The sequence below is a fragment of the Herpailurus yagouaroundi genome, unplaced genomic scaffold (assembly GCF_014898765.1).
Source record: "Herpailurus yagouaroundi ecotype Mexico unplaced genomic scaffold, PumYag 29, whole genome shotgun sequence".
Taxonomy (NCBI): domain Eukaryota; kingdom Metazoa; phylum Chordata; class Mammalia; order Carnivora; family Felidae; genus Herpailurus; species Herpailurus yagouaroundi.
Window position 1 is genome coordinate 82,312,801 of NW_024412377.1, and position 25,035 is coordinate 82,337,835.

At 36.9% G+C, this 25,035-nt stretch overlaps 2 protein-coding genes and 1 pseudogene across 7 annotated transcripts in view; 1 reads left to right on the forward strand and 2 right to left on the reverse strand.

Annotated features, from left to right (window-relative positions):
- ARSK (arylsulfatase family member K) overlaps positions 1–2,116 on the reverse strand; it is a 51,498-nt gene extending 49,382 nt beyond the window's left edge. For 2 of the 3 annotated variants that reach the window (XM_040448296.1, XM_040448294.1), the window contains exon 1: positions 1,826–1,946. Coding sequence is in view for 1 of the 3 variants with exons in the window: in XM_040448287.1 (XP_040304221.1) it covers positions 1,953–2,090 (138 nt within the window). In the remaining 2 variants the exon portion in view is untranslated. The other variant, XM_040448287.1, reaches the window with a different exon arrangement.
- Positions 2,117–2,273: 157 nt separating this feature from the next.
- Positions 2,274–25,035, forward strand: part of SKIC3 (SKI3 subunit of superkiller complex) — an 87,732-nt gene continuing 64,970 nt past the window's right edge. For 2 of the 4 annotated variants that reach the window (XM_040448250.1, XM_040448276.1), the window contains exons 1-10: positions 2,274–2,357; positions 8,620–8,686; positions 10,862–11,005; positions 12,799–12,889; positions 14,812–14,955; positions 16,024–16,115; positions 16,561–16,636; positions 17,390–17,530; positions 20,263–20,361; positions 20,465–20,573. In XM_040448250.1, coding sequence (XP_040304184.1) covers positions 12,800–12,889; positions 14,812–14,955; positions 16,024–16,115; positions 16,561–16,636; positions 17,390–17,530; positions 20,263–20,361; positions 20,465–20,573 — 751 coding nt within the window. In that variant the 5' untranslated portion in view covers positions 2,274–2,357; positions 8,620–8,686; positions 10,862–11,005; position 12,799. Of the gene's footprint in view, positions 2,358–2,438; positions 2,589–8,619; positions 8,687–10,861; positions 11,006–12,798; positions 12,890–14,811; positions 14,956–16,023; positions 16,116–16,560; positions 16,637–17,389; positions 17,531–20,262; positions 20,362–20,464; positions 20,574–25,035 lie in introns of those variants that run through there. The other 2 variants (XM_040448261.1, XM_040448266.1) reach the window with 2 other exon arrangements.
- On the reverse strand, positions 6,847–7,409 carry LOC121012909 (40S ribosomal protein S15a-like; annotated as a pseudogene).

A 25,035-nucleotide genomic window follows, 5' to 3' on the forward strand; every position in this document is an offset into this window, starting at 1 on the left:
GTATATGCTTATATATTATATATTTTTACCCAAATGTGTATAAAATATGTGTAAGTATATATAACATATACATATATTTAATAAAGTAAACAATTACATTAATGTAGTTAGAAACCAAAATAGTATAAAACAGATATAAGTGCAAAAATCAAATTAAATACATATACTTTCGGGGCACCTGGGAGGCTCAGTCGGTTGAGCGTACGACTTCAGCTCAGGTCATAATCTCATGGTTTGTGAGTTCGAGCCCCGCGTCGGGCTCTGTGCTGACAGCTCAGAGCCTGAAGCCTGCTTCGGATTTTGTGTCTCCTCCTCTCTCTGCCCCTCCCCTGCTCATGGTCTGTCTCTCTGTCTCTCAATAATAAATAAACGTTAAACATTTTTAATTAAAAATAAATAAATACATATACTTTCTAGATCTGTCCACTGGAAAGGTCTGAAAGCAATGAAAAATGGGAACACCTGGATTCTAGTCTCTACACACAAGATAGTACAGGAAATACACAAGAAGGATGTGGAAGTCTATCAAAGGAAGCTGCTAAAGATTATTATGAATGGGTCAAAAGGACTCAGGAACAACCTGAAGTGTCTTTCACAAACCAAATATAGGACAGTTTGAACATTAGTAAGTATAATGAATGCAAAGGATTTAAACACAAATATATAAAAACCTATGTATTCATACTATAGTGGAAAAAAATATTTGTCATCTTTGGAAGTTTCTAGAATTCTGTGATACACCACTCAAATTCCCTTTAGGAAAGAAAGATTGCTGCTGCTAAAGACAGTTGCCTGGACCAAAATCATGTCCCTTTCCGGGAGCAGCGCACAACTAATGGCCATCCAACATGAGGGTATAAGGCCCTGGATCCCCTCACCCCAAATGGAAACAGTTCTGAAACATTTTACTAGTTTGAGAATTACCCATAAAGTCATCTGAGGCTTCTACTGAGACAGTAACAGAACTCAAACTTCTCTATACAATCCTTCTTTCTTCCTTTCCCTTTGATCTCGGGAGCACTCTCTAAGAAACCTCTTTCATGTTAATCTCCAATATTGCCTGTTCCCTAAATTTAGATAATCATAAAGATTACTTTTAATAATTTTCTCAGCAAGTCCTATGGGCATATCCAGATTATGTGACTTTAATCTTCACAGGTTAATCAATGAGAAAACCAATAGAATACAGTGATTAAAAGCACTCTTTGGTGCAGACATGCTTAACACCAACAATCTACATGACCACAGTAACACCCAGTGATAATAAACTAGATTTATCACTTTTAACCTAATATTTGTCCAAGCAGTAGTTTTTAAATCATGGATTATACTAAAACTTTCAGGGAATGTTGATAGTAGTATTCTTTCGGATGATGGCTTGGGGAAGTACCAAAAACTGTTGAAGTCTGGGATTAAACAACAGCAATAACACACGCACACAATTTCTTTGTTAAAAGGGGGAGTGGATCAAATGACAACTATTGCACTTAAATCAGCACTAACAGGATTATCAGATAACCTGGGTGATAAGAGTACTGACATTCCTGCAAACTTGAGATGAAGTGGGAAACGAACGCTAGGAAGCTAACACCTTTTTATGGAGATGCAGAATGTTACTTTCCCCCACTATCGAAACAAACGAGAGTATGGACAGAAAGTATATTAGTAGTCGTAAAATAATTTAGTGGGTCGAGGCCAGCATTAATTTTTTTTTTTTTTTTTTGCAAAGATACTATCAGAGTACATTTTATTTACTGGAGTATTGTTTTAAATGTATGTGGTGTACGTGCATACGTAGGACCTCAAAATAAAATGGAATTCTTACTCTGCCTCGGGGAAAATACGTTTGGAAGTCTCAGATTCTGCTCCTCAAAGCTTGCATCACAGGAAAAGCTGTAGGACGGTCGCTAGTCTGGAGCGGGACGCCCCCTCCCTTGCCTCTCCGTACTTACGAAGGAGTCGCTCGCGACTAGCACCACGTTGGGTGCAACGGGCCAAACCCCAGCAGCTCCTCGCCTCTGCCCACCTGCCCCGGGGTCTGGGGCTGCCAGCGCTGTGGCTGCGACCACCAACACCCACAGCACCAGCATTGCGGAGAGCGGCTCAGAGGTGGGCGGGGATCACACAGTTCACAGTTTGGTTTCCTTCTAGCGTTTTACTGGCAGAACTACAATTCCCAGCGGGCTGCGCATTGGCACATGCGCACAGGGGGCATTCCTTAACTCACATTAAGGCCTTTTAAGCAAATACCGAGCGTGCTAAAACTCAGCTACTTTCAGTCACGTGAACGATGCCTGCGGAATGCGCATGCGCCCGGATTGCTGCCTTGGCGTTTGGAGGAGAAGCATCTGTCCCAGGTGGGTTTGGGTCGCTCGCTGTAGCTTTTGCAGAAGTTGGAGGCAGTACGCGGTTGAAATGATAACTGGCGAGAGATAGTGTCAGGGGCCGGGGCTGCTCATTTTGTGTCGCGCAGGCATGGCTGAGTATCAGCCGAGACCGTGAACTAGGCGATGATGAGGTGGCAGCGCGTCTGTCACTTAAGTTAGATGGGGCGGTTCTTTGTGGGGCTTCTGACTCTACAGCCTCAGGTACGTTGTGGATTCGTGGGGCTCTCGAATGTATTCCCTTGAGGAAATTGCTAGCCTGCCACATCTTATTGTCAGTGCAGTAGGATTGATCGTGCTCCGTGGAGTGGGGAGCGGGGCGCGGGGCCTAGTAATCATGTTCTAGACGGGGAAAAGCTTAGGTGCATCTTGCCTTCAGAGTGCAAAGGAGAGAAGGGGGACAGGTTCTCGCAGGAAGAAATGTTGAGCTGTGTGACTAGTTGGGTTAATCGGCACTGGTTCAGAATACCATTGTTCTGCTGCAGAAAAATCACTGGTCTCTCTTGACTGTTGAACTACTTTGGAGAGTTCTGGAAGAAGCCAATTTCTGCCCCAGAGCCAAATTTTTATTTCATTATCATAGTTTCAGTTATATAATTTGTTCGTCACGTTAGTCGTGTTAATATTTTGATAGGAAAAGGAGAAATTGCGGTACTTAACATAAAATCAACTCAATATTCTCTGTGATCCTCACTTTCATCATTTTGCAGATAGGAGAACTGAGGCTTGGACAGGTTAAATGATTTACCCCAGATTACACAGGGAGCCAGTCTGAGCAGGATTTGAACTTCAGTAGTCTGTGCCCGAACTCACTGCAGTTCTCTGTTCCTAGTTAGTTATAAAATTTCATGACTTTCTGTTGAGCCTAAACTCTATTTGTATAGACAAATTCTTTTTTTTTTAATTTTTTTTCAACGTTTTTTATTTATTTTTGGGACAGAGAGAGACAGAGCATGAACGGGGGAGGGGCGGAGAGAGAGGGAGACACAGAATCGAAACAGGCTCCAGGCTCCGAGCCATCAGCCCAGAGCCTGACGCGGGGCTCGAACTCATGGACCGCGAGATCGTGACCTGGCTGAAGTCAGACGCTTAACCGACTGCGCCACCCAGGCGCCCCTGTATAGACAAATTCTTAAGAAGCATTCTAAAGCCCTGTGTGAGAATACAAACATAAACAATAGTTCCCTTCCACAAGGAACTTACGCTGTAGGGAAACAAAACTAACATCCATGAAATTGTAGTTGTATGGTACGGGAGGTGATGTACGTAGGCTACCTCAGGATCAGGATATGTTTCAAAAATTTGTTTCAAGTTAATTCTGAATGTGGAATGCATCTTATCATAGAAACATTGTCGACTGACCTTTAGGTTTGTAAAAGCTATATTTATCTGTGGTGTGGTACTATTTCTGTGAACAGTGTTTACTCTCTATGGCCTTGTTTTCACAGGACATATATTCTGAAGTCCTGGTTAGAATGACAGGAACACATCTCTTTTTTCCTCTCTCTCCCTTTGGCAGTGCCCGTGGGAGCAGGTGCTTCAGTGAGTTGGAGCAAGATGGATATTTTAGGGCCCCCAGAGATACAGTGCTGGAAAAATCTTAAGAGGCTTCTAGTCCTACTTCCCATCTGACATTCACTTTTTCTTGCAACATTCCTGCCAAGTGAATTGTCCAGTCTGTGCTTTTTTATCTGTAGTGATGGGAATGCACTTCCTTTGAGCAGCCCGTTCCACATTTGTCATGTTTAATTATTAAAAGTTCTTATTTTGAGCTGAAGTCAGTCTCCCTCTACTTTTAATCATTCGTTGGTCCATTTCTCTTCATTTTTACCTGGGTAATCGCCTTTTCAACAATACTTCTTGTTTCTTTCTTCACCATTTTTTTTTTTTTCCCAAGGCCTTCCCCATTTCCTTCAGCTCATTATATAACTGTAACGTTTCTTCGTCATTTTGATCACTCTTTTGTGGACATAAAGCATTTTTACAAATCAGTAACTGTCCGAAAAGGTACTTTTGTGGGGTGTTTGTGCACGTCTTTATGTGTGCACATGCCTACATATGTGTCGCAGTGAGGGTAGGCACTCCATTACATGTACGTTTAAATCATCAGTTAAAGATTTGTATGTTAAGAGATTTCTTACTTTTGTGAAATACTTAACCGCAGTTCTGAAAGATCTTCAATTGAAAGGTCTTGGTATAGATTATGATTCTTTATAGTTCTTTTAATATCCATTGTACCCACAGCACTATATTCTGCCTTAGGAAAAGGAGGCTAAGTGTGAAGTTAGTGAGTACATGGAATAAAATCAGGATTGTCTTCACCATTTGTGATTCCGTGAATATTTGTTGATTATCTACAATGTATTAGACACTGTAGGAAATAAAAGAGAGTAATAGAAATAGTATTTGCTTCTAAGGAACTTCCAGTTTAGTTGTGGGAAACAACCACATTACCTTTAAATTTAATGACAGTATAAAAGGTATAAAAAATATAGTTAATTGCCAAGCATACAAAAATAAAACCCAGACTATCCCAAATTATGCTTTGGAGGATGCTCATCTGCTTCAAAATTAATTGCTGTTCGTTAAAGTAAATGTTCCATCATAACATAAGTTTTAGAAATGCTAGGTTAAAATATCTTCGGGCCTTTAGGACTTCTCAGAACCCTTAGAGTGCTAATATACATTTAGAATGACTGTAAAAGAGTGAGATATATAATGTGAGTATTAACAAAATTAGTAGATGGTGTATTAATACCTTTAAGCATAGGAATATTCCTTGGAATACTTTTTGGAAATGTTAGTATAGATTAAAAGTGTTAGAAGTTCAGGGGTGCCTGGTTGGCTCAGTTGGTTAAGTGTCTGACTCTTGATTTTGGCTCAGGTTGTTACCTTATGATTTGTGACATCTAACCCCAGGTCAGGCTCTGTGCTGACATTGCTGAGTCTGCTTGTGATGCTCTCTCTCCCTCTCTCTCTGCCCCTCCCCTACTCATGCTCATTTTCTCTCTCTCTCTCTCTCTCTCTTTCAAAATAAGTAAATAAACTTAAAAAAATAAAAATAAAAGTGTTAGAAGTTCAAACTAGTGAGATTCATCTGAGAAGCTTTTATGCTTGACACTTGAATTTGGCTTTGATTACATGTACCATTTGAGTAGATAGAAGCAAGTATGAACAGGCTGAATGAGAGAAGCAAAGATGTATAAGTGGAAAGTATTGGGGGATAGTGAAACAAGTAATGTGAGCTGATACTGAAAAGAGTTGCTTCCTTTCTCATTTTAGCAAATTGAGAACTACTGCCTTTTGGAAGGGGGAAAACTAAATGTTTAGAGTAGGCCTTCGGAGCTGGATAATCCACCATTTATTGAGTACATATTACTCAATAGTTGTTGGGATGTAAGGAGCTCCGAAGATATAATACTTTTGTTTGGGGATTTATTGATCTGGGAGTCAGGAGACATCAGTATAGCATAGTAAAAAAATATTGGCTAAGTTTGAATTGAATAGCTCAACTAATAAATGTTTCAGTGGTTCAGAGGATGGAGTGATCTCTTTTGCAGGCTTTACTCTGGACTAGTATTCATGTGCTTCAAAGAAGATACTTGTGTTTGGTGATAGCATCTTTTGAGGAACATTGGTGAGAAAGTTACTTCTTGATACACATTATGGTTTTTAAATGTGTCGAGAAAGTTTGTAGTAACCATGTGGGTTAGGAATAGAAAAAAAAGTAGTGAAGTTGATTGATAAGGACAGTAAGTAGATAAGGAGAATAGAACTAATATGCAGTTGACCCTTGAACTATGTAGGAATTAGGAGTGCTGATCCCTACCAAGCAGTCAAAAATCCATGTGTAACTTTTACTCCTCAAAAACATAATTACTAGTAGCCTACTGTTGACTAGATAATACATCGATATTATACTTATCGATAATACAAAGTTAACACATAATTTTGTATGTTATATATATTGTATACTGTATTCTTACAATAAAGTAAGCTAGAGAAAAGGTTATTAAGAAATCATAAGAAAGAGAAAAAATCCATTTCTAAGTGGACCTCAAACCAGTGTTATTTGAGGGTCAACTGTGTAACATATTCAGGCACTGCATTTACATACATATGAAGTAAGTGATATAATCCTCACTTTACCAATAAGGAAATAGGCTTGGAGTAGTTAAGTAAGGTGTCCAAGGTCGGGTTGTACTGGAGTCCAGATGAGTCGTGGTTTTGTGAGTGGGTATGGTATCATGAAGGTGCTGACAAAATCTAGGGTATTTTGTAAGAACAGTGTTGAAGTGACTGAGTAATAAATTACAGTCAGGTTGGTTTGGAGCTCAGAGAAGTTAGTATAATGGATAGAATCAGGTTTTTACTTTTATTTTACCTTCCCTCCTTGCCCCTCTTGTTTTAACTTTTATTTTACTTTCTTAAACATTATTTAGATCACAATACTTTTATTTTTGTTTTACATTGAGGCATTTTATTTGCATGCTTGTATTACATCCCTAGAAAAAGAATCTCAGAATTTTACCCTCCTGTGTGTTTTCCTCTTGCTTCTTCCTGGTCCCTGATGCCACCTGAGGTTGTCAGTACAGTGAAATCAAATTGGCAGGCTGGGAGCAGATTATTCTGCCATTTTTCTAGATCTTTGAGTCGTACATCAAATCTGGAACTGATCACTCCACACTTGTTTAACCTGCTGGTGAGGTTCACAACAGTTTTCCCAGCTCAGTGATCATCAGTGATTTCAAATTTGCCAATGTAATCATGCTTCATCATCAGAGTTAGAAACCAGATGATGACTTTGGAACATGGCCTAGTAAGAACCTGGCGTTTGCCTCTCTTTTGTCATTGTTAATGCTCTTGAGCATCTGCCAGGACATTCATGAGCACCATTGTGGTGGCATGGAAAGACAGAGGAAAGAGAAGGCCCCAGTACTTTTTTTCTTAATAGTAAGACTGTTTTCTCTGGAACTAACCACTCTATTTAAGTATACTGCCAGTAAACTCACTTTCTCTTTTTTGTTCACCCCCACCTGCTTCACTTAAATTTTATTTCCTTGTTTAAAGTAGCATGGCTTTTTTTTTTTTTTTTCAGTTCTTTGAAGCCACTTCCATTCTGTCCATGAAACATTCTGAGTTAATTTTGATAGAATTTATTCCAGAGATCCCATCAAAAGATACTTAGAATTATATCATGTTGAATTTGTGTGAATATTTCAGATGTTTATTTAGATGGGATTTTTGATATTTTAAAAAGTGCTCTCTAGTTTCATTAGATTATAAATTAATCTAGTTACATGATGTGGGCAACGTTTTATGTATTTATAATTTGATTTTTATTTTGATTTATTAAAATTTTTTTTTACATTTATTTATTTTTTTTTTAAGAAACAGAGTGAGACAAAGTGTGAGTGGGGGAGGGGCAGAGAGAGAAAGAGACACAGAATCTGAAGCAGGCTCCAGGCTGTGGCAAGCGGTCATCACAGAGCCTGATGCGGGGCTTGAACCCACAAACTGTGAGATCATGACCTGAGCCGAAGTCGTACGCCTAACCAACTGAGCCACCCAGGGGCCCCTATAATTTGATTTTTAATTTAAATTTCTTTTAATGTTTATTTATTTTTGAGAAAGAGAGAGAGAGCACGAGTAGGGGAGGGGCAGATTGAGGGAGACACGGAATCCAAAGCAGGCTCCAGGCTCTGAGCTGTCAGCACAGAGCCCAACATTGGGCTCGAACCCATGAACATTGAGATCATGACCTGAGCTGAGGTCAAATGCTCAACTGAGTCACCCAGGCATCCCTACATATTTATAATTCTTTACATGGCATAAAACAGGGTCACTTTAGTGTAGTTGGGCTCCACATGGGGAGTAAATAAGTGGTATTAATTGTCCTTGATTCAAAATAAAGTAGCATAGAAATAGTTGATACTCTTGTTTTGGCTCAATTTTTTATACTGTGGTTAATGTATTTTGAGTTTCTGGAATGTTTTTTGAGCATTTTTCTGATTGCTTATGGATGTCCTTTTATCACCAGAGTCTGTGGGAACACAGACCAGTTCAGAAAATTGGGGAAAGAAGAAAAGATGAAAAATTATACCTAATTATTTCTTGTGTTTTAAATTATGAATTATGAAAATTAAACCTGAATTTGGTATGTTAAAAAATTCACAGAGTTTTGGGTTATCATCCTTTTTATTTGCTTAACTACTTGATGTTTTACTTTATTTAGGTGGATAATGGTCAAGGAACAATCTGAAATTCAAGTCAAAAAGAAGGTAGAAGATAATAGGTAAAAGGTAAGTGTCCAGAATGCTGAATATGTAACAGGTAATTGGAGTCTATTTTTACTTAATGATTGTTTTTACCAATTCCTTTCAGAGGAAGGGTGGGATGATATACCTCTAGGCTGTTATGCCAGACTGTAGGTCATCACAAAATACCTTTGGACTTTTGTTACTAGATTTACAAGTATCATGTTTTGCTTTTGTGTAATTTGTTTCCATTGTCATTGTTATTATTATTTATTGTTTTGTTTTTGTTACTTTTGCTGTATGGAGTCTTTGTATGTGCACAACAGAATGTAGTTGAAGATTCCATAGCTTTAGCTGGGGTGTGTAGCAATTCATCCACCTACATTTGTTAGTTTTGAGGTTTAACATTTTGGCATGTTTGATACTTTCTAACTTTTTTAAGTGCAGCTGTTGCTACTTTCTATGCTTGATATGTTGAATAAAAACCCTTTTGGTTTGGTACTGTAAACCCTTTAACTGAGTGAAAGTGTGCAAAAACGAATGCTTTTTTTTTTTTTTTTTTTTTTTTTAAAGAATGACATGAGATTGAGAAGAAAAAAATAGGAGAGATTGTCAGGGGAAAGTGGGTGCGGCTGTGGATGACCATTAAACACACTTTGTGGAAGAATATTAAAGACACTTAAGAGAGCTAGATTTTACTTTGACATCTTGGATGTGCGTGAAACAGAGGGAAATGTCCCAAATACAGGTGTATGTGGTTACATGGAATCATTTTTTAAGTAGATTTTTACCTTTGTTTGTTGATACCTTGTGGAAGGATAGTACTTAGGAAAACTTTTTTTAGAAAATGAATGGATGAGCCTCTCTCTTCTCCACCCCAGCTCCCAAAATAGGAAGAAGGTTTTAGGCCTAGAAAGGGACAGATTATTTTGTCTTTTCAAAAATAGGTTGATCTCCTGAAACTGATCTCTGTCTATATATCTACCTTGTCCATATCTGTATATCTCTACCTGTATAAATGTTTTGTGAAGAGAGAGGGCCTCAGTGCTAGCATATTATGCTAAATTCCAAATCACGTGAAGGATTAGGAAGAGAAGAATAGCAATTCCACTGCAGCAAGAGTAATTGTAATTACATGTAGGGACATATAGGGATATGGAAGGGTATTAAACATTAATTGGTTACCAAGGGAACAATGGGGTTTATCTATTGTGGTCTTTAAAAATAACTCATGTAGAGGCATTTAACAGCTCTGTGTTGGCTGCTGTATTTAAATCTAAACTTGTCTGTCTGTCTGACATTTAAGGTCTTCTGTAGTCTCGTGCTCTACATTATCCACCAAGCCTCGTTTTCTTCTTGTCCTCAGCAAGTACCTTTTGTTCCACACTGCTCAGTTTTCTCATTGTTTCCTACACGTGTTCATTCCTATTTCTCTGCCTTGGCTAATGCAGTTGCTTCTGACTGAAGCAATCTCTTTCCTCCCAACATTCTTAAATTCTGTTTTCCTAGTACCCCTTAATTACTTCACATCACACTTTTCCTTCTTTGAACTCCTATTGCAGTTGTACTCATTACCCATAGTTAGTGTTTGATTCTCTAATGACTCATATGTTTTAGGTCTTTCTTTTGATTTAGATTATATTCTTTAGAACAAGAGCCCTTTTTTCTGTGTGTGTGTGTGTGTGTGTGTGTGTGTGTGTGTGTGTGTCATTTGCAGTGCATAGGTTGGGAGTTGCATATAGGATAAGTGATGGCTGGTTTTACCTTGTTTTTATCGTCTTTTTAAATTTATTATTGTGAGAGACAGAGACAGAGAGACAGAGAAAGCAAGCGGGAGAGGGGCAGAGAGAGCGGGAGACACAGAATCCGAAGCAGGCTCCAGGCTCTGAGCTATCAGCACAGAGCCCAACAAGGGGCTCAACCCACAAACTGTGAGATAATGACCTGAGCCCAAGTTGGCCACTTAACCAACTGAGCCACCCAGGCACCCCAGTTTTACCTTGTTTGAACGTGCTTCCACTCAAGTGTTGGATGATAGAAAAGATGGTGATCCTTTTCCTTGTAAAGTTGAATTCTTCCGTTTGCTTTTGTTTAGACTTAAAACTGTTTTTGTTCCTTTTTAATTTTTTTTTTTCCTCCTTGGATGTCTCTTGTAATCCCTTGCTGTTGGTCCAGATTAGTTGTTATCATCATTGATTTATCTTCTGTTTTAATCTGCAGAGTTACCTAGCCAAGATCACTTTGGTGTGAGAAAATTTGAAATCAGCATTGAAATTTATTGCCTGTTCCGGTCAAAGTCTGTAGGCTATAGAAAAAAGAAATACTGAAGTTTGCATCTATAAATGTATACCAAGATAAACTCAGGTAAGAGAGCAGTTTCTAAAATAAGAGCGTATGAAATATGCTGCTTTAATGTATAATTAACATAATTAGGCAAAAAGTCATTTTTCTGTGTATTTAAGGAGCCTGATTCTAGTTGCAGATAAATTGATTTATGATATGTTCATTTTTGTATTACTTTCCACCTAACATTTTTTAAGTCAAAAGGATTGGGTTTTTTTTTTGTTGTTGTTGTTCTTTTGCTTTTTATTCCTTACTTTTGTAAACTCCTTTGATCTGCGCTTCTGCTTTAGCCTCTTTGGGTATACAGGGTGTCACTGTACCATGTCAGTGAGCCATCTTCTTGGTTCATCTTGCTACTGTGAACATCTGCAGTCTACAATGACTTCATATTTACCCAGGTTTGTTTCCTGATGAGATTGGAGTTCAGTGGAGTTATCAAAAAATACAAGTGTTTCTTTTTTTCAACATTTAGTTGTGACTGAATTTGACTTGTTTACCCGATATCAGGGTAAGTTGTGAAATCTTAAGGTACGTTAGTTCATTTAAAATTAAATTAACTAGGGGCACCAGGGTGGCTCAGTTAAGCATCCGGCTTCAGCTCAGGTCATGATCTCACAGTTTGTGAGTTCCAACCCTGCGTCAGGCTCTGTGCTGACAGCTCAGAGCCTGGAGCCTGCTTCAGATTCTGTGTCTCCCTCTCTCTCTCTTCCCCTCCCCTGTTTGTGCTCTGTCTCTCTCTCTCTTTCAAAAACAAACATTAAAACAATTTTTTTTAATTAAATTAACTAGCTTATGAGGTACCCAAGTGGCTCAGTTGATTAAGTGGCCGACTTGGGCTCAGGTCATTATCTCACAGTTCGTGAGTTCGAGCCCTGCATCAGACTCTGTGCTGACAGCTCAGAGCCTGGAGCCTGCTTTGGTTTCTGCCCCTCCCCTGCTCACACTCTGTCTCTGTCTCTCAAAAATTAATAAATGTCAAAATAATTTAAAATTAAATTAACATACCTTCAATTTAAATGAAGAAATATTTTACCTACCATTTGAAATATCTTTTTATGGTTCAAATTAGTGCATAATCCTCTAGCATTTTCATTGCCTTCATTTAAGTGTAAACATCGCATTTATTTCTCTCACAGAATTTATACTACTATAATTCTGCATGACACTTATCATGAAGAAAGTTAATTTATAATTTATAGAAACCAGTGTTAAAACAATATTTGGGCTTATTCTACTAAATCTTGCTTAATGTAGAATTGGATTGAGGTTGATGTGTATTTTGGGTCCTGGTACATTACATCATCTGTGTTTTATCCTACTATATGAAGAATGAGTATAACTCAAGTACAACTCAATTTTAACAAATATTTATTAATGTGTCCAACTTGTCAGATAATAGGTGCTGGCAATAATACAAAGTAGTACACAACACAACTACAGACAAAAATCCCTGCCTCCATGGAACTTCTATTCTCCTGGGTTTGGGGGAACAGATAGTAAATAAAATAAGTAAAATACATAGTGTATAAGATGCTAAATGTTAGGGATGCGGTTAAGGCAATACTGGGGTTGGGTGTTGGGGGTGAGGAAGTGTTGAAATTTTAATTAGCTTGGCTAACCAAGGTTTCACCAAGCAATGACATTTGAATAAAAATCTGAAGAGGTAGGGGAATATGCTATATGTACCTTAAGGTGGAAAGAATCTTCCAGGGAGAAGGAATTGCATATGCCTTTTTCAGATAATTAAGTTTGTTGGAACTATTATAATTAGGCAGGTATTATTATAGGTTCACTCAGGATTTTTATTTTGACAGAATGTCCAGCAAGGAAGTAAAGACTGCTCTAAAAAGTGCTAGAGATGCAATCAGAAACAAAGAATACAAAGAAGCTTTGAAACATTGTAAGGTAACCAATGTTTTGTTTTGTTTTGTTTTTCCTTCCACGGTGAAAGTGTGTTTCCCATTCACAAGCATTATGGATGTAATAAGTGTATCATTTATTGTCTAAATATAACAAAATGCCTGGGTTGTTTAGTAGCACCATTAGAATGGTTGTGCTAGGACAAACTACTTCACCATTCTTAATTTTGTCTCTCTCTGTATTGGTAACTTATCAAAGTCATGTTCTTAAAACCTGAATACCTCTGTGGTATCTTTTGATGGGCTGTACTATGGAGCACTACTGTATCATAAAGTTCTTCTTCTTTAATGGCATGTTGACATTGTAATTCTATTTGGTTTGTGAATGGGAGACTCAAGATTCTAAACCCCTTTGTATGCTGCTGATGGGAATGTGCCTGTCCAGAGGGAGGAATTGTATGTGCAGGAAGGAGAGACTAGTGGTGGAAGTGAAGTCCTTGGGAAGGGAAGAGAGGATGGGATCCCAAGTTTGAGAGGAGAGTCTTGATACTTCTTCCATCTTAGCAGGAGGAAAGATAGGTGTAAATCCAGATTTGTAGATTGTCAGATTTATGGATTTGGGGGTAGGAAGAGGGGCATGTTCCCCTCTGATGTCTTCTATTTTCTTAGTGAGGTATAAGCTGAAAGTGGAAGAGCAATTGCATAGGAGGCTTGAGACGAAGGAAGGTACGAAGTAGTTGTTATTTATTGGGAAAACGAACTTACTAGTAAGGTTTGGAAAGGATTGCCAGGCCCTACTGAATGTCCATTTGAAGTTTCATGTTATTGAAGGGACATCAGTGAAGTCAGTTGTGTAGCTTCTCCCTTCACGTTCAACTTCTTAGGCTTAGAAATGGGCATGTTGTGGGTCAAGTATGAATGTTGAGAAAGATGATGGAGAAGAGAGGAGAAGGAGTTGAGGATGTTTGCAAGGGAGTGATGACAGTGATGGGTCAGGGGAGTCTAAGCTGGGGAAGGAGGAATGAGAATTGAGAAGTGGGGCAGTAGTAGAAAAGAGGGTGGGGTCAACTAACTGGACATATCAGAGGTTAAAGTATTGTTAGCTTTGGTAGTTACCCCATTTGTTGGGTTTTTGGGAGGCAGCATTGTTGGATAGAATGGAATTTGTGCTATATAGATTGGTGACAGGTTGCTAGAAGTGTTATGTGGATGTGTATAAAAATAATAATCTGGCTCAACTCATGTCAATATTCTTTTCTTCTCTAGAATATGTAAAATCTTAACTGATTTCATTTTAGCTACTGGTTTTGTTTTCTTACACTAGAACCTATTGGTTTTCTGTTTCAAACTTTTACCTTAGCAAATAGCTGTTATTTCTGAAAGCAGTAGCTCTACATAGAATTTTTATTCCCGTTGACAGGTGGTGTTTAAACATTCATCACCACTATTTATTTTGAACATATTTGATATAGTCACGTTGGGGTCAGTCTGCTTTCTTACCCTACAATTTCAGTGAAAACTCTCATCTGTCTAAGAGAGGGCAATGTTGTCATAGTGAAAGAAAATGTGGGAATTGGTTAGGGTGAAATGATAGGGAAAACAGTTTTGTGAATTGACCCGTAACAGTGTGGAGTGGAAGCAGGCAGGATGGTTGGGTGGTATGAATACTTTCACTCTTTTTACACAGCATTTTCAGGGAGCATGGGGAGGCATTTGATGGAGGCATCAGGATTACTTGGGCAGCTTTTAAAAAATATGACTCCTATTTTTGACCTGTTACATTTACTGATCCAGTTGCACTCCTCCTCTCCTTGAGGAAACTGAAGACCAGAGACGTTAAGTGGCTTTCTTAAGATTGCTCAATGGCAGGTCCAGATTTCCTTACAGTCAAGTAGACTGTCTTTAGTTGCTTTTTACCCATTAGCTTCCAAAATTTAATGACCTGCTCTTTTAATTTTTTTTAATCAGACAGTGTTAAAACAAGAGAAAAATAACTATAATGCCTGGGTTTTTATTGGTGTTGCTGCAGCCGAGCTAGAACAACCTGATCAGGCCCAGGGTGCCTATAAGAAAGCTGCTGAACTAGAGCCAGACCAACTGCTGGCTTGGCAGGTATGTACAAATTTCGTGCCCTGTATTATAGTAAAGACGTTTTTCCCCTTTGTTAAAAATATAGGTAACAGCTTTAAAATGGGCATTTAAACCTTTATTTAACCTCAGAAGAAAAAAAATTTAAATTTATTGGTTTTCTAAACCAGCAAGTTAGTTAAAAAAATAAAAAATAAAAAAGATGCCAGTGAAGCTGTTTTCCATTATTTAACATCCAAGCCAATGGATTATTTCTAAATGTGAGGATTAGAATTGAAATATGATTATGTAAATCTCTAACTTAATTATGTGTGTATATGAAAGACTTATCAAGAATATTCTTTATGCTTGAGGGAAACATGTGTATTAATATGTTTTCTAAAAGTAAAGTATAAAAAATGTGCAGTCTGTTTTGAATACGAGTGAAATTCTTTTTTCTTATTTAATGGTCTTCATGTTTTTTGTTGGCTTCTCCAACTTCTTCATATTTAATAACTTTGTTTCCTATCTCAACCACATCTTAGAAACTGTGATTTCTAGTAGGTAGTAGGAGAACATGAACCTGTTTGCCTCATGTTATGTGAACAAGAACATGAGTGGGGGTATCTGGTGACACACTTACGGAGATGCCTGCTTTTATTATGTATTGATTGATTTAGGATATGTGATCTTTAATTGAAGCAAAAATTACAGTCTCCACAAAATGCTTGGATTTTTTTTATTTGGCCATATAAAAGTAGGGTCATCTGGTAATGTCTTAAGAGTTAAGATTATATAATCATTCAGAAATATTTTTTGTTGTGAAACACTTCAGATGTATTTTCGGAAGTAAAGACAATGGTATAATGAGCCCCTCTGGCTATCACCTAGCTTCATTAAAAATCCACACATTTCAGTATTTTTTCATCTATACTTTCATCTATTTTCCCTCACCCTTAATTATTTGGAGGCAAATCCCAGACATATTGTTTATTTGTAAATTATATTTTTTTAATCACAAATAATCTTTATAGATTGTCACTTTGTTTAGCAAAATCAATGTGAGAATGTTGTACTTTTTGGAAGAATAATCTCTATTGTTGCCTATTTTAGGGGTTAGCAAGTTTATATGAGAAATGTAATCACATAAATGCTAAGGAAGACTTACCTGGTGTTTACCAAAAGCTCCTGGATCTTTATGAAAGGTAATCACTGTATGGGGAAAGGCAGTGTCTTTAAAGTTTTAATTGGAATAAATTGATAAAAACTTATATAGAAGTACTCCAGACATTTACTGGGATTTGAGAAGCATTTTTCTTTCATACTTTGGTTATAGAATTCCTTGATTGTGACTGAAACAGAATCAAAACACGATTAATATGAGGACTGATTAATCTGGGAACTTTGATATAATTTTCAGTTAAGACCATGGAAGATATTATTTCTTAAACCTTTTATTTTTTAATGGGAGGCTCATTTTATAAAATTTTCTTGTGGTATGAAAGAGGATATTTTCTAATTTAAAGAAGATACGTTCTAATTTAAAATAATGCCTGAACGTATTACTGGGATTTATTAATTTTAGTATCTTAAGTCCTTGGTTGTTTTCAATAATCAGATTCAAAATCCTTTTTTTTTTTTTATTCTAAGTGTTGACAAACAGAAGTGGTGTGATGTCTGTAAGAAACTTGTGGATCTATATTACCAAGAAAAGAAACACCTAGAGGTTTGTAAATGATTTGCTGGACTGGTAGACTTCTTTTAATGAAACCATTATTTAAAAAAAGCTTTCAGGGTGCCTGAGTGGCTCATTGGTTAAAGGTCCAACTCTTGATTTCAGCTCAGGTCATGATCTCACTGGTTTGTGAAATTGAGCCCCATGCATCGGGCTCTGCTCGGTATTCTCTCTCTCCCTCTCTCTCTGCCCCTCCCCCACTTATGAGTGTGCGCTCTCTCTCTGTCTCTCTCTCTCTCAAAATAAATAAATAAACATTAAAAAAAAGAAAACTTTGATTTTAGCTTGAGCGAAAATTTAAAAAATTACTATGTAGTATGATATTAAAAGAATATAGAGAAATAATACCAATTACAGTATTTTGGAACTTTGAAATTTTAGTTGTCATAACTTCCAAACCCTTTTGAAACTAGGCAGGGATAAATAAATAAACAAAGGCATCATCTGTAGAATTTAGTGACGTGTTTGTAGTGCACCCATAGTGGATGCTCTAAGTTAGGAAGTTTGGGGCATGTAGTCTTATTCCAATTTCTACTCTGGTATCTCAGTCGTACTTCTAAAGTAAGGGCTGTGTGGATTTACCTAGTCACCTTTTTTGTAGAATTCAGAGTAAATGGAGTTCTGGGCTTTTGCTGTTTTATGTATTAGCAGATGAAAATATTGCTATTTGTAGATTTTATATTTTTTGCACTGGCGTTTTTGATATTTAAGATAAAATAATGATTTAAATCTCCCTCTTCATAGGTGGCCCGAACATGGCACAAATTGATAAAGACACGGCAGGAGGAAGGTGCAGACAACCAAGAGCTTCATCAGCTGTGGAGGAGATTGACTCAGTTGCTGGCTGAGAGTACTGAGGATCAGAATAATGAGACCCAGCAATTGGTATTAACCCATTTATTCCCTACAGTTTGTGTCATGAAAATTGATCATTGAATTGAATTTGGCAAATGGAAACATAATAGTGTAATATAGAAAAGTGCCGTATGTCAAAATTGTTATCAGAGTTCAGTTTTAAATTGATAGAAGTTCTTGCTGACACCGTCAGAATTATTGGCCTGCAGTCTCATACTAAGTCCGGACAGAGTGGAATTGGTACTTAGGGTATCATAATTTCCTTCCTTGTGATCATAAGAATCCATAATAAATCAGTTATGCCATCCCTGTGAAAAAGAAACTACGAGCTTGGCTTTCGCAAAACTACGGTAATTTCTAAAGTTGTACTTACTTAAAGATATGTTTCTTTATATTTTTGAAATAAGAGTACTGAATTATTTTGAGGTTTAGCAACTCGAGTATTTTGTTTATGGTATTTATTTAGGGTACTTATATCTAGAAATATTCCTTTTTGGTGTACAGTGTAGGGCACAGTGAAGTAATTGAAAAGAATTTTTAAAAAGATTAAAACAATTCACTGATTTTGAACTGTAGTTGGAAAATGTCTTATTCTACTTTTTTATACTTCTAAGTTTAAAAGTAAACTTAATTTCTTATAATAAATAATCACTCACTGTACACTTGTAACTTGAATGGACTATTTATTTACTTTAATTTTTTAAAAGTTTATTTTTGAGAGAGAGAGAACATGCACAGTGGGGAAGGGGCAGAGAGAGAGGGAGACACAGAATCCAAAGCAGGCTCTAGGCTTTGAGCTGTCAGCTCAGAGCCCCATGTGGGGCTCGAACCCACAGACTGTGAAATCATGACCTGAGCCCAAGTTGGATGCTCAACCAAATGAGCCACCCAGGCACCCGAATGGACTTTTTAAATATAAGCAGTTATAGGGGCGCCTGGGTGGCTCAGTCAGTTAAGCATCCGACCTTGGCTCAGGTCATGATCTCACGGTTTGTGGGTTCGAGCCCCACATCAGGCTCTGTGCTGACAGCTTGGAGCCTGGAGCCTGCTTCTGATTCTGTGTCTCCCCCTCTCTCTGCCTCTCCCCTGCTCACCATGTTTCTCTCTGTCTCTCAAAAATAAATAAATGTAAAAAAAAAATTAAAAAAATATATAAGCAGTTATAGACTGTAAAGGATGGGAAGTTCATTTTTTTTTTGTATGTTCATTTGTTCACTCATTAATTTATTCTTTTATTCAGAAAATACTTATTAAGAACCTACTATATTTGTCAGGCACTGTCCTAAATGCTGGAGATAAAAATAACAAAAATAAGATTTGCATTTGTCTGTGTGTTGGTTTATCTGTGTATAGATTTAGTTGTGGAAAAAATTGAGCAGTGACAAAATTAAGTGGTTTGCCAACTTCTCTCTCTCTTTTTTTTTAATGTTTATTTATTTTGAGAGAGAGAGAGACAGAGACAGAGCGTGAGTGGGGGAGGGGCAGAGAGCGAAGGAGACATAGAATCCTAAGCAGGCTCCAGGCTCCAAGCTGTCAGCACAGAGCCTGATGCGGGGCTCGAACCCACCCACTGGGAGATCACAACCTGAGCTGAAGCCAGATGCTTAACCGACTGAGCACCCAGGCACCCTGCCAACTTCTCTTAAATGATATCTTTATATTATGACATCATGTAAGTATAGGTTACCAGAATATCAAACATATACCAAAATAAATTAAAAAAAATTTTTTTTTTGAATTATCTGTTTTCTCCTCTATGAAAGAGAACTAATTATACTTGCTATGTTAAGACTTGATTCTTAACTGTTAAAATATGAAAAGAGGATTTTGGCGGTGGGGTTATTTTCACCTTGAATTCTAATGATAATTTCGTTTTATTTAAATGTGTTCATGAAAAAAGACATCACTTGTTTTCCAGATGATAATTTCATTACTATTTTTTTAACCCCCTTGTGCTAAACACCATAAGTTAGGCTTCCTTTTTTGCAAGATCATTAACTTAATCAGAACAGTAAAATTTTACTTATTTATGTAGACTTTATGCCATACTGTACAAAGAAAATTGGAAGTAGTGAGCTGTATTATGAGTTTTCAGTATGAAGTCATGGAGATTCATTTTTAAAAATGGTAGAACTTCTGTAATTAATTGAATAGTATCCTTTAAAATGCTTGATTTGGGTTCTAGTATTGCTATTGCTCAAATACATTTAGAAAGCTTCTTTTGGTATTTTCTTCAAAATCACTTAGTAATACTGGATAAAAAGTGATTTTATTATAGTTCAGTCATATTTCTGGTTTTATTTTGATAAAAGCATAACTTCATAAAATTTGTTTTTTAAGATTGAAGATTTCCTACCATTGAAGATGTTCCAAAGGACATGCTGGTGATTTTGGTAGAGATATTTTAAAAATGATCTGAGCAGTAGCAGTTACACTGCTATTCATGATTATACCTCTCCAGTTGACTACTTTATAGGGAATAGCAAGCACTTACAAGAATGTTTTGTTAAATTCATAATGCTGATTTATATAGTTACCCTCATTAGTTCAGTGCAGTCTCCTGGCCAGTTGGGGTTAAACTGTATTCAAAAACCGACGTGCCATTTTTTTTTTTCCTTCATGAAATTGCCAAGGCCAGATAATAAAATACATTTGCAATTAGTTGAAGTTGTATCTTGTATAAGTGAGTCTTACATGTTCAACTGTTTACTACATTTGTCATTTCAATATGCTACAGATGATAGGTTTTTTGTTTGTTTCAGCTTTTAACTGCTTTTGAGAATGCACTGGGCTTATCAGAAAATATTCCTAGTGAAGATCACCAAGTACTTTATAGACATTTCATTCAGTGTTTATCCAAAGTAAGTTGATTTTAAAAATCTCTGATGTTAATATTCTAATTAGGAAAGTGTTCACAAGTATATTTTACTATTACTTAGTTTATTTTACTTTGATATTTTCTAGTTTCCTCATGAAATTGCTAGGTTGAAGAAGGCCTGTGAAGGAATGATAAACATCTATCCCACTGTACAATATCCATTAGAAGTGCTTTGTTTGCATTTGATTGAGTCAGGTAATTTCTTCTTTATTATATTGTGTGTCCTAAAAGTGTATGAGCATGTGAGAGTGATGTTGCTATCAATAAAAAAATTGTTTCATTGCCTACAGTGTGCCAATGTATTGTTTGAATATTTCTTGACATAAAAGGAAGTACAGTATGTTGCCTTTACGCACATGAAGAGGCTAATAAATGTAGGAAAGTATAGTGACACAGAGGAATTATGAATTCCTGAGTTCATTGTAGATCATTGAAGTCTTTTGGAAGGTGGGAATTGAGGAGAGTCTTAAATTTTCCATACAAATTAGAAAAACTGGAGGAGGTGAAAGGAGCTCTGAGGGCATGAACAGAAGCATGGAGAGAGCTAGGTTGTAATTTTTCGGAATAGTAAGATAGTTTCACTTGCTCTACTGGAAGGAATAACTTAAGATAGATTTTGGTTGAATAGGTTAGACCATATTGCATAGGGCTATGAATGTCACGCAACGGGTTTTGTGAACCATGCACATTCTCAGTGTTGATGTTATGTTGCAGTGTCACAGGTACATAGTTACACATGCTGTAATACTATAAAGTAATGGAGCTTATAAATGATCTCCTTTTTTAATGAAATAGAGTAGATTCAAAACAGAGATTATGTCTTAACGTATGCCTCTCCTTTCCTGGGGAGAGGAGAGAGAACTGATGACACCCAGCTTGCTAGGAGTTGTCAGAACCTGTGTCTGCCGACATCTTGTGCCCAGGGCTGGTGTTCAGTCTGTTTACAGGAGGTTGACCCAATTGGTTTTCACACCAGTCTCTGTCCTTTCTGTCAGTATCTGTGCTAAATAGATTGTTTTTCATATAATTTGACCATCACTTTTGTCCATGCCTGTATTCAACTGATGTGAACAAAGTTCATAGAAATTAGTCACTGAGATGGAAGTAATTTGTGTTAGTGATTATAAATTATTACAGAGCTTTACTAATTGTTTTTACTTTGTTGCTGAATGAGTTGACCTGTGGGGATGCTTTATGTATGAATAACCATCACATGTTTCATTATAGAAAAATTGTTGAAAACTAGGGCTAGAGGTAACCGAGGGAAAATGCCTGTTGGAAAATTATCATTGCATTTATCTTGGCTCTCCACTTTAAGTTTCCCTTCTAGTTCTACTTGTACTTTTTCCCGGCTGGTGTCTGAATTTAAATTCAGAACTGTTACCTTCAGTCTTATATTTTTTTGGTGAGAATTAAGCAGATCCCCTTTTCTTTAACTGACTCAGAAACAGACTTGCAAGAGCACTTTTCACTGATGTGAGAGAAGAACTATTAATTGTTTCAGTCAACTTATGAAGTATAAAATCAAACTAATACGGTAGTATGCAGGATAGATTGTATAGAAGATAGACTAGATTGGGTAGACTAAATGATCTTGGGAATGAATGAACTGTGAACATATGTGAATATGTTCTACTGTAACAATAGGAAGTAACACCTGAATGAAAAAAAAATAGAAGAGATTTGTTAGAGGTAAATGGAGGAAGAATATAATTTTACTTTTAGCTCTCTTGAAAAGTTGGTCTAATATAGAATGATCATCTGTAAGAAAGTTGAGTGGTGGAGAGGAGATGTTAGTGGACAAAGGAAATGTCCATCTGGCTTGCAGATGAGAGATCTGTACTAAGACTAGACATAAGGTTTAGAGATCACTTGCATGTTGGTTAAAGTGAAGTGTGTGACTTTAGAGGATGACTAAAATACAAAAAGCTGAAAACTGTCTCGGGTGGTGCTGGATGGCTTAAAGGGAAAGGGAGGAAGAAAGCAAAGAGGAAAGTAGAAAACAGAGATGCAGAGAAGTCTCACAGGAACATGGAGGAAACTGATGTGAAGTAACAGAGAAGGCTCAAGGAAAGAGCATTTCAGAAAGATCTTCATTGACATATTGAGCAGCTAATTTTATGATTGGGAGGCCTTTATTTAGGGCTATTCTTTCTAACCAAGGTGATTGAATTGGAACTTAGATTTCAGTGATGGGAAAAGAGTCCAAAGAAGTGGTTAGCAGATATTAAAAGAAGCAATCTAGGGATTTGACCGATTGTGTTTAAGGGAAAGGAGGAGGAAGGATACAAAGGGGATGGTAAACTTTTAGAGGAGTAGGAGGATTATAGTCGTGTTGCCTGCGAGGAGAGTTTCAAGAACAAAGGGCTAGTTAACATTGTTAATTTGCATTGAGGTCAAGGAAGATGAGGCATAATAAGAGACTTTCAGTATGAGGAGCATATTTGTGAATTTTTGTGGGTTTTCTTTTTCCACTGACAGGAAACATAGTTCCAAAATTCACCTAGTTTCTTCAGATTTTAACATGAGACCCAATAAGTTCCCAAGATAAATGGGCTGATTTTTGTAGTTGGCCTCTGGTACCCATCCCTCCACCCCTTTTTCTACTCTTACAATTGCTATTGAGAAAGTAATGGCTATTGTTCACCCTTTTCTATTTTCTTTCAGCTATTAATGGTTTTTACTATTCCCTTATTCTTGACCTGCTCATGGGCCAAATGGCACAAGACAATACTTGAAATTTCTTTTTGAAGACTGATTGAAAGCTTTCTCAATAAGCACATGTATGCCTATAATGTAGATTTGTTGAATAAACATGGCCCCTGTATTTCAAAGAGATTACAAAATTATAGAAGAAATTAGATCAAAAAGTCTGCAGTTTTGCACGTAAATTCAGTATTTGACAAAGCATTCTAGTAAAGAGAGAGCAAGTGGGTTATGCTAAATGATTAGAGAGTGTGTTGGTTTACGTGAAAAAAATCATCCTTGGTGAGGGTATTTTGTAGAACTGAAAGAAAGAGAGGTTTATATCCTGTTAAGGGGGAGTGGGTAGGTGGATATTCACACATATGGTACATCAAGGAAGAGTTTTTTCTTTGTGGGATCTTTGGCTGTAAGAATTTGTGGGATGGAGTGGTTCAGGCTTAGGTACGTTCTAAGGTAAAGCATCATTCTTGGCATAGAACTTTGACAGTTAATGCAGGACAGTAGGGAGCTGTGGTTAAAGATTTCTTGTTTTCTTTTCATTGCTTCTCTAAACCAAACTTTCTGTGTATTAAGAACTTGTGGAAATCTGTAAGGTCTTTCAAGACTGACCTATCCTCCTCCAGTGTGCTTTAGTATCTGCAGAATGTGGTACTTCACAGCAGTTAATCACTGGGTTCTCTTACACTGGGGACAAATATATTTGGTTCTCTTTTGTCCTCCTTTGCATGTTGAGACTTGAAGATTCATTTTCAAAATGACTCAGTTTATAAAGCTTCACATAACAAGTAGTGAATAGCTTTTATAGTTGTCAGCTGGTAAAATGTTATTTTGTGCTAAATGACCTCAATTTATTTTATTTTGCTTTATAGCTGAAATGGGGGAGGATAAGGAAGCTTGGTTCCTCAAATCCAAACATGAAAAAGCTCAAGATTGTGTGCTCTGGAAATATTAGAAAATCTGTATGCAAATAAAAAAATGAGTACATGCTGTTTTGTTTTGTTTTTTCCCCAAGCTAGGTTTATTTAAAAGAAAAATTCTATAGTAGTGATCAGTTTCTTTGTGATGTCAGCAATTGATTAATTATTTTTAAAAATCACCTTGTTTTGGTGGTAAACTTTAGGAAACGGAATTCTCATCAGTATTACTGAGCATCTATCCTGAACCTCTTCAGAACACCTTTTATTCTTGGAGATTTAGCATTCATTGGCCCCAAATCTAACTTGTTTTATTGGCAAATAAAAATAATATTGTCAGACTTGTTTTCAGGTTGTTAAATCTGGAATCTTAGGCTCTTTTAAATGTTAAAAAGAGCAGATAAATAAATGATTTTCTATTCAAAAGAATTCAAGTTTATTTCCTGTTTCTAGTCTCCACCTATTATTCAGCTAGTATTCTCAACAAGAGTTAGTATGGAGAAGAGGGGTGAGGATTGAAGCTTTGGAATATCCCTCATTTCTACCTAGGATCAGTGATGTTGTTACTACCGTTGATGGTTTGGGGGAACACTAGAGAAAATTCCTCTTTGTCATATGTAGAGAATATGTTTCCCAGGGCTAGAACATAGTCTGCCCAAATCTCTTGATTTCTGTAATTGTGCTCCCAGATGTTAAGGAAAGTTTATCTTGTTTTAAAAGTTTCTCTTGTTCATCTTAGCCTTTTAGAAACTGTTTTCATCCACCTACCCATACTTTGTTTACCTTTGTAAGTTTTTAGGTACCGTGCTTATGGATGATCTTGAAAGATGCATGGTTGGCTTCTCTTCTTTCCATCACAGGTGTGTTTTCTGTAATAAGGTGGCCACCTTATGTGGCCAAGGTAGTCTGTCACGAATTACATTTCTGTGGAATAAGAGAGTTTTGATTCAGATGGGTAGAAATTTAAGAATTTATTTTTTTTAATGTTTTATGCATTTTTTGAGAGACAGAGACAGACAGAGAGAGAGTGTGAGCAT